This window comes from Antrostomus carolinensis, unplaced genomic scaffold (genome assembly GCF_000700745.2).
Source record: "Antrostomus carolinensis isolate BGI_N321 unplaced genomic scaffold, ASM70074v2 scaffold37444, whole genome shotgun sequence".
Classification (NCBI taxonomy): Eukaryota; Metazoa; Chordata; class Aves; order Caprimulgiformes; family Caprimulgidae; genus Antrostomus; species Antrostomus carolinensis.
The window spans coordinates 1-9349 of NW_010309374.1; the positions used below are offsets into that span (position 1 = coordinate 1).

General features: G+C 51.9%; 1 protein-coding gene across 1 annotated transcript; it reads right to left on the bottom strand.

Annotated features, from left to right (window-relative positions):
• Positions 1–1587: 1587 nt before the first annotated feature.
• Positions 1588–8480, bottom strand: KYAT1 (kynurenine aminotransferase 1). Its single transcript, XM_010166099.1, has 14 exons — positions 8469–8480; positions 7074–7115; positions 6891–6949; positions 5771–5921; positions 5308–5457; positions 4854–4940; positions 4605–4733; positions 4144–4264; positions 3406–3482; positions 3070–3159; positions 2514–2700; positions 2215–2291; positions 1822–1908; positions 1588–1656 (listed from the first exon to the last, which is right to left on the bottom strand). Exons 3-14 carry the CDS (start codon positions 6941–6943, stop codon positions 1588–1590), a joined length of 1278 nt encoding a protein of 425 aa, XP_010164401.1. The 5' UTR covers positions 6944–6949; positions 7074–7115; positions 8469–8480.
• Between the last annotated feature and the right edge of the window lie 869 nt (positions 8481–9349).

The window sequence follows — 9349 nt, forward strand, 5'->3', positions numbered from 1 at the left end:
AGGGGCGGAGGCCTGCGTCACGTGAGCCAATGGGCAGGCAGTGGGCGGGACAGCGGTTAAATCTCCCGCGCGGGCGGGGAAGCTAAGCAGGGACTGCCTGGTTCTCAGGGCGGATGGGTGACCTGCGGAAGGGCGCGGTGGGGCTCGGCTTGTGTTGGAGGATGGGGGGATGCCTCTTGTGGGGTGTGTCGTGGCCTAGAGCAAGAGCCCACACACCTGGGGATGTTGCAATTACTATTTATGGTAATAATCTAATCTCATGGTCGTTTATCTGCTCCGGTGATCGCAGCTCTCCCAGCGTGGGTGCAAAAGGGCCTTCAGCAGCACCCTCACCCACCCAGGACAGGACACATCTCCCATGGGCGAAGGCAGGAGGTGGGTGTTTGTCTCCCTGTCTCCCCGGGTCGGTGCAGCTCTGGCTCCGTGGGGATCGGTACCCCCAGCTGCCACCCCCCACACAAGCCCTGCAGAGCTGCTGCGGATGTCACACGGGTGATGGCAGCTCTCCAGGAGGGCTGTGTCACTTCTACAATCATTACAGAGACATCTACTTTTCAATAATTGCAGTAAATCATCTTTAATAATTTAGCTACCACAAATACTTATCGCACAGTCTGTCGCACGTAACTCCTGCGTGACTGATGATGCTGGTTTATGTTCTTATCCAGGTTGAAATCGAGAATGACGCAAGAATTACCTTTCAAAATGCTGCTTGTGTTGCCCCACCAGCCCAGTGGGTGGGAGGTTGCAGGTGCCACCAGCAGCGGGAGCAGCCCAAGGCCACTGTCCCCTTCATCCCCGGCCACTGCGTGCACTTGTCAAAGGCCTGAAGCTTTGCCTTTGCAGCCTGGGCAATGCTGCCACACCCTGACAAAGTCCCAGGGGTGGTTTGAGGGTGCACAGGGAAGGTTTGGCATTAACTGGGCTATTTATGAATGCTCAGTTCCTTGGGGGAGCAAGTTACCAATTCTGCGGTCACTTTCCCCAGAGGTGCACAGAAAAACAAACAAACAAACAAGAGGAAAATTGTTAATTACGGGAAACAGCATCTCATTGGGTTTGTAATTTTCAGGATCATAGGAATCAACCTGCTGATGAGTGGTGATACTGCACAGTCCCAGGGGGAATGTGGGAGCTGGTGGAAACGCTGTCCTGCACCCTGGGGTACATGAGTGGGGATGATAAGCCACAGTAACCCCTCAGCACGGCCTTAAAAGTAGGTCCTGAAGTACCTTTTCAGAATTTGGTGGTGGAAAAGTCCCCAGGAGCCATCCTTACCTTGTGTCTCGCTGGATGCATCCCAGAACTGATTAGCAAAGTCTTTAAACTTAAGAAGAAGAAATGTTGAATACTGGCAGGGCGTGCAAAGACTCACTTCTTGTAAGGAACAGCGCAATCATTTCACAGTGACAGAAAGTGTCCCCTAGGTCCTCAGCCTGGCAAATCTCTTACCCATTTGTCTGATAGAAAATGTGGTTGAAAGCACAAAAATAAGGATGTATCAAAGTCTGTAGCCAAGTAAAGGAAGGGGAAGAAGAGCAGTCGTCATGGATGACAAAGGAGAGCCTGGTTTTCTCTCCAATGTGCTCAGGGACTGGTTTTCTCACGTTTCCATTTTTGCAATATGTCATTTGCTGCTTTCAGTGTAGCTTCCTCCTAAACAAATACCACAGGTTTGGTCAGTGGCTTCCAGACAAATCTCCTTTCCCCTCACTGCGGGCATCATTTATATAACAATCACATTCTCTGCATTTCTTCATCTCATTAAATGAGATCATTTACCCTCAACCTCACCTCCCTTCGTGCTGCCACGTATCTCACCTTTGCGAAGCAGAACCGGATGAAATGGTTGTAGTTGTTCTTGTGGGACTCGCAGTAGAAAGCAGAGAGCGGGATGGCAGCAAGTCCCTGGGAAAGGAAAACACGTGGAGCTGAGGTTATTCCTCTTGGCCTGGCGTGGGTGAACCTGTCCACCTATTGCTCACAAGTCTTTCGAATGGGCTTGTAGATGCCCTTGGTGCCCTGTCTGCTCTCTCTGCTTGAGCTCAGGCTGCTGGGGTGGAGACCAGCTGCTGCCACACACCCTGAGCACCCTGTGGCCATGAGCTGCTGACCTGCAATGGTGGTGTGCTGCTGGCTCCCATGAGTGCAGCCAGCAGGGAGGGCACAAACCCACCCGAGGCAAACGCAGCGGAAAGGGCCTGATGCATTTACCTTGTTCTTGACCATCCACTTTGCAAATCTGGAGTCGTAGGGGTCATCAGAGTCTGGGACATCAGGGACATCAGATTCTGCAGGAGAAGCACAGCAGGGTGGAGGTGGGGGCTGCTGCTGGGTGCCTCAGCCAAGCCCCAAATCTGTGACCTCTGGGAGCTTAGATGAGGAACACGCTATTGTCCCTTCCTGCTTTGGTGGTGGTTTATGCAGGTTCCCGTCCCTGCCAGTGGTGCCACTCTGAGCTGGGCCCCCCATACTCAGCTCTGCCTGAGCAAAACCACAGCTGCCTGACTCACTGAACTCGGAGATGTCTGCCACCAAGAAGTAGGTGCCCTCGGGGACAATGGGTTTCATCCCCACAGCATCCAGGCTCTGGACCAGCCAGTCTCTCTTCTGCTGCAGCATCTTGGGCAGCTGGATGAAGTAGCTTTCTGGTTTCCCGTAGAGCTCGAGCTCCCTCTGGAAACCCTGAGCCACGGCCTCCTGCGAGGAGAGACGAAATTGGTGGGAAGATGGTCAAGGCTTGCTTAAGAACCAGAGTCTTTGTTCTGGTGCAATTCACAGGTGAATGGGGAGCAGGGGGTGATTTCTCACTGCACTGAGCCAAACTCTCTGCCTCCAGCCCCCTCCAAATGGCCCCTTGCATTTGTCAATGCAAAATAAGGAATACCCCAGGCAGGCTGGACTTTCCCCTTCCTCTCAGGTATGGGGCAACTGCAGGGAGAGGGGAACCAGGGCACCACGCATCACCCTGTCTTTGCCTTTCAGGTCAGCCGTGGGCAGAAGGACCCTCTCTCACCCCTGCTTTGGGGGCTTGGGAATTGCAGGGCCAGTTGCCAGGAGCCACCTTACCTGGGCAACTGTGGCACAGTGGTACACTGAGTTTTGGTGCGTAGTACGGAGGTGCTGCAGCAGCCGGTTGGGTCCCACGGTCCAGCCCACCTGTGGCCAGGAGAGGAGGAGGAAGGTGGTAAGTCTCTGGGTACCTTGGGCTCCCCTTTATTTGCCTGTGCTGGCTTCATTGTATTTTCCAGTCAGGGCTATCACAAAGCAGCTTTGGTACTTTCAGACCTGACTCAAAGCTGGGTGTTTGGCAGCAGTGTCCCCAGTGCTGTGCTATGGCAATGGGACCCATGCCCTGGTGCAAAGGGATGGGGTGACAGCAAGATGCCATGCAGGGGAATTCACCTTCCATCCAGTGGCACTGAAGGTTTTCCCAGCACTCCCAATGATCACCGTGCGGTCCCACATCCCTCGCAAGCTGGCTGGCAACAAAAGGAAAGAGAAACACTGATGGCAGAGCTCACCATGCTTGCTGCTTTAATAACAAGGTGGGAGCTCTTTGCCCACCATAACCCATGGTGGCCTCTTGTGTTTGCAGCACGTCTTTCACCTGGATAAGCCTCAAAGCACACCCCAAGCAGGCAGCCAGGTTTCTCAAGAGCATCTCTTTGTAATTTAGTGTTTTCATTCCCATGTACCCAGACTCAGGGGCTCCCAGAGGTGCCGAGCACCTTCACCCTGTAACAAGGTAACTGCAACAGGAAGAACAGGCTTCTGAAATCATGTTGAAATGGATGTTCCAAAGCTAGAGACACCCAGAAAACTGTGGTTTTACAAAGTATGGGAAAAAAACCCCTCAGTTTCACTGGAGCCAAAGGGCTCTTTGCTCTGATCTCATGCTGTGAAGCCAGCTCTCTGATTCCTCTGACTGGCTCTGGAAGTCAGGGCTCCAGTTTAAGTCCTGACTTGGAGGCTGAGACTGAAGTGCAGAAAATATCTCTAACATGGATACATGTCTGGTAGAGCTGTGCAGGCAAGCAGCCCATGTAATTGCCAGGGGACCCCAGATAAACCAGCAGTTCCTTCCCTAAAGATCCTGTATTCAGAGAGAACACCCAAGCTCAGACAAGCCGTTCTCCGTACCGATGCGGATGTGCTCCTTCCCATCGTAGACCAGCCACTCGTACACTTCGTCGCTGATGCACAGGACGTCGTGCTTCACACACAGGTCTGCAATGAGCTCCAGCTCTCCTCGGCTGAATACCTGCAGCAGGCAGGGAGCGGAGCAGAGGTGCAGCAAGAGCATTTCTGGGCTCTTGTCTGTCCCTGCCTCTCTGTGAAGGCTGCACACCCTGCCTGCCCCATCTCCCAAGCCAGAGTGGACAGGAGCTGGCTGCAGTGGTCTAACAGGGCAAAGCCACTGCTGGCACAAAACCCAGACTTTAAAACCCAGAAGAGCGTGTGTGGCATGTGGCATTCCTACAACACCCTCTGCCCTTGTGTGCGAGGATAGTCGGGTCGCTGCTAGGCTGCAAACGTGGCTGGGTGAGCTGTAGCACCCCAGCCACTTCCAGGACCAGCCACAGCAAGGCCAGAGGCATTACCTTGCCCAGAGGGTTGTTAGGTGAGTTCAGTACGATGGCTTTTGTCCGTTCACTGAATTTAGAAGCCAGTTCAGCTGGGTCCAGCTGCCAGTCTGCACTAGACATCAATTTTCCATCTTTTGGAGCTTTCTAGAGAGAACAGAAGGGAATCTTGGCTTGCTTTGCTACTGCTGTACCTTGCTTACCACTCACTTCTTCACTAACTTTGCTATGTTTCCCTCCTGGAGAGCTTTGGTCTGACCCACTCACCGGTCTCAGAGGAACAAACACAGATGTCCCACCAGCCATTTTCACCATTGGCTCATAGCAGTCAAAGAAAGGCTCAATGATTATCACCTGGAAGAAAGGGACACTTCAGAACCCTCTTGGCACTGCTCAGCCCTTCCCTGGTGGGTGCAGAGAGCAATGGGAGGGACAGGAACTTTTAATCCATGAATTATTGTAAAGGAGAACTTGCATTGCCAGTGGGCAGTGTCAGGGAAAAACAACTGGGCAAAAGGGTTATTTTGGCTTATGCAGAAATGAGACAGTGCCCTGCAGGAGAGAGTTTTTTTCCTTTGGAAGCTCAAATATTGGAGAATGGGGATAAAACATTTTCTGCTTTGCAAAAGGACTATATAAACCTACCCCTGGCAGACTTACAGCCAGGAAGGGCTCTCCTGGGGGAAGGCTGCCTGTGTAACAAGCCCAAATCTTGGCTTACCTCATCACCTGCATCAACAAAAGCCTGGAAGCAGCAGAAAAGGGCTTGGTACGCCCCCACAGTCACCATCACATTGGTCATAGGATCCAGGTCTCGTCCAAGCAGCTTCCCAAAAAACTGTGCCAGGATCTTCACCAGAGGTGGGTGTCCCTGTGGGGTGAGAGGAGTGGTGGGAATTGGGTTGCAGAAGCCTCTTAAAACATGGATGAGCCCTTGGGAGGGGCCTGGGCAGCCAAGCACCCTGTGACCAAGTGTGTGGGTCATCTTCCAGCCTGGCTGCTTCAAATGCCCTGGTGAAGCAGGGTGTCACAGCCCTGGGCACAGGGGGCTCGGGCTGAGGCTTGATGCATGTTTTGCATCATGTGGTTTGCCCTGTTTATCACTGCCTGATGAGCCCTGAAGTGGCCAAGGCTAACAGGGAGTGAGGGGGCCATTGCCAAGGAGGAGGGGTCTGTCCACGCACGAAGCCACGAGTGTACTGGTGCAGCATGTGGTTCTCCCCGCTGAGGGCTCTTGTGAATGCTTCCTTCAGAAAATCCGGTGGGGGGAAGTCAGGGAAGCCCTGGCCCAGGTTCACTGTGGAGTAGGTGGCAGCCAGTTTTACAAACTCCACCCTGAAGAGAAGAAAGGGAGAGAAAGAGAAGATTTACAGAGGGTCCAGGCAGCACGCTGGCACCAGCTCTGCTTGCCAGCATCCCTTTGGAAGTGAGTGAGGCTGGTGTCCCTCCTGCAGAGCCATCCTGCTGCTCACAGGTGGACAGGACCAAGCACAGGTCATTTCAGACCCATTTCAATTAAAACAAGGATGAGCTACGATTGCCCTGGGGGTGGTTTTAATTTGTTCTTGAAGGAGACAGCCCTTGTGCTGTCTGGGTGTGTGGTCCCAGCCAAGGCCATGTACTGCTTCTGATCAGACCAGACTGAGCAGGGGAGGTCTCAGAGGTTTTCAAATTTATACCAGTTCTGCAAAATTTATCAACTAGACATGGTGAAGGCATCTGCAGAGGGAAAGGCAGGCTGAACTCAGCACTTTTCTCACCCAAGAGCCAGCTCCTCAGCAGTTTGTAGCTTGAAACTAGGTACAGCAGGGCTTTGGGGAAAGCCCATTTAAATATCTTCTTCAAGCATGCAGTTTTCCCAGTGCCATACTGTGCCTGGCAGGCTGGGAACGGCATTTGTAGCATCTCTTCATGTGCCTCTCTGCTTGCAGTGCCCTAGGGTGGGCTCGAAGCAGATGCCAGGCTGCAGCCAGTGTGCTGCAACCACTTGGCTCAGATTTGGGTGCTGCTGGGATCATCCAGGCAGGTGGGTCGGATGGAGTGCAGTGCACTACAAGGTGCTCCTGCCTGCCTTCCTGCAGGATGGGGACCTGATATGGCATAAAGTATGAGCAGCAGGTACAGAACTGAGCCAGGGTAAAATCTCCTGGGACAAACATGCCCCGATGCGCTTCCTGAGCAGATGCAAAGCAGCCGAGGGAGATTTCTGCTCTGTGCTGTGTGGCTGCAGCGGTTTCTATGTGGTGTTAGGCTGCCTAAAACCACATCTACCACCAGGGTAAACCAGATATTCTCTTAACTCACCAGATATTCTTCTCTATTCCCTCCAGCCTCCGAGCTTGCACTGGCCTTGACATTTTTGCCTGCAAAGAGAGAGAAAGAAAATGAGTTTGAAGCTTTTACTAATCACAGCGGGGCCACATGCGAAGGGGACACGGCCTCCCCAGATAGGTTTTTCCCAGTAGAAGGTGTGCCCTTTCGTATTGCCTCATGGGTTATTGCTGACCAACCTTCAGAGCAGGAACGCTGCTGCAATGGTTTCTGGTAAAAAGCTTCACACACTTTTTATGAAAGATCAAAGAGACAAGTGCTGGCAGAGGAGGATGTTTCATTTACAAGTTTCAACAAGAGCTGAGAAAACAGATGAACAAAAGAAGTGTGTGTACACTCCCCGGGGAGCTGGCAATGCCTTAAACCTCATTTTCAGTTGGAATAAATCATGGTATCAAATGAGCTCAGCCATGCTGTAACAGCCAGGCCAATGACCCCAGACCTCAAGCTTTTGCCTTCCATTGCCTCTCTTATCCTCCATCAGAAGGACTTCCTTGTTTTCTACAGGCCACAAAATATCCCCTTTTCCTAGAAGAAAAAACTTTTCTATTCCACGCTGCTCTAAGGAGCAGTGGAAGAATTTACTCCTTTGTCCTGCTGGAGCCCTTGGTGAAGGGAGTTGCTTTAGATCCTAAACAAAATGCTGGTTCCTGCACCTAAAGTTCAAGGCAAAATTGGGCAGCAACTGGATACAGGCAAGAGGAGAGCACAGCACACAGGTCAGTGTGATGTACGGAGACACCAAGGGACCATTCACCTGACTGATATCTAATTTCCACAGGCATCATGGCTTGCAGAGATGGGAAGGACAGTGGGAAACATTGAGAGCAAAATCCTCCTTCCAGTCCGATAAGCACAATGGGAGAAAATCAGATGTGCCTGATGGAGAATTTATCAAGAGGATGATGCAAAGCAGCAGAGGCAGAATTTAATAACTCAACAGTGCAGGGAAAAGGTAACCAGACAGCGAAGGGACTGGAAACCAGAGACAAATGATGCTCAATGCACCAAGAAAAGCCAGCGTGGGGTTGTGAGGAGGGTGTCTCTGAAGCAATGAGCCAAGAAAATTATTGTGACCACAGCAAATAAAATACAATTGAACAGGGATGAGCAGGACACATGAGAGCAGCTGAGATGTGAGATGCAGAGCTGGGATGTGAGGAGACAGGGTCTGTGCTCTGCCGTGCCGGGGTGGTGGGGGAGATACCAGGTCAGCCCCTCTCCCCAGGCTCAGATGCAGTGGTAATTCCCCACTTACCTGCTCACCTCTGCTGTTCCCAGAGGGCTGCACCAGAATATGAAAAATACCCCAATTACATTTTTTGTTGAGGTCTTTGGATTTTTAAGCAGCTTCAGCCCTCACTGGGGATCTTTGCAAATCACTTGCTGAGGAGCCCTGTGTTTCAGAGGGCACTTGGGTGGACCCTGTGTTCCCCCGTGATGTGAGGCAGGCAGCCAAGGGCAAGCAGAAGTCGCTGCCTCCCTGGGTCTAGAAGAGCCCCAGCTCCCTGCTTTACTCTTTCTGCACAAGCTCACAGATATTTTGGTCACCAAGACCCAGTTCCTGAGCTGATTTTTGTGGAAGTAGAAGGATTTGTGGCTTGGGAAATAAAAGATAGCTGGAGGTGAAATATTAACAGCTCCAGCACTGTTCTCTTGTGCTGCTGGCCACAGCTTGGAGAATTTAACAGCATCAGCAAGTGCGATGGGGGTCAGTGGGAAGAAGGTGCTTTAAGCCTAGAAATTCCCAGTTCTGAGGAAAGGCCCTGTCTGCTCCAGCCTTTCAGGAAGAGAAATTACAAATACTTTCTTCTTCTGACATCCTCCCCATTCCATCCCCAGCCTGTGTGATGCTGCCATGGGCGGCTGCCCATCAAACTGGACAACAACACAGGCTTGGGGCCACACAGCCCCCAAAACTGTTTCAGCTTGTCCTGCTCCACAAACTGAACAATGTATTTCTCCAGTTGCAGTTTGCCTGGCAGCCAGACAGGATAGTTGAATGCAAATGTATAAGATCTAACAGCCACAACCTTCCACCACTGACTCCCAGCTGCACGTGCTTTCCTTGCTCTGCATGTTTGTGTCTCCAAGAGGGATGCTCATATTTCCCGAGTACTTTGCAACCCAGGAGGCTTTAGTAGAAGAGACCATCAGATGAGACAACCCCACAAACAATGAGCTTTCTTCTGTATAAAAAATATTTTCTTGCTTATGAGATGTTCCCTTTAAACAGGCTACCTGGAAATAAGTGGGTACAGAGGAGATTGCACCAGCGTGGCTTTTCCTGACGTGCCCTATCTGCCATCACGGCCAAGGCTAGCTCCTGGGCAGTGAGCTCCCCTGGGCTCTACACCGCTGCAGCCTGAGCCAGGGACCAGGCTGATGGCCAGAAAAGGTCTCGCTGGGCATTCAATACCTCCCCGGAGTAC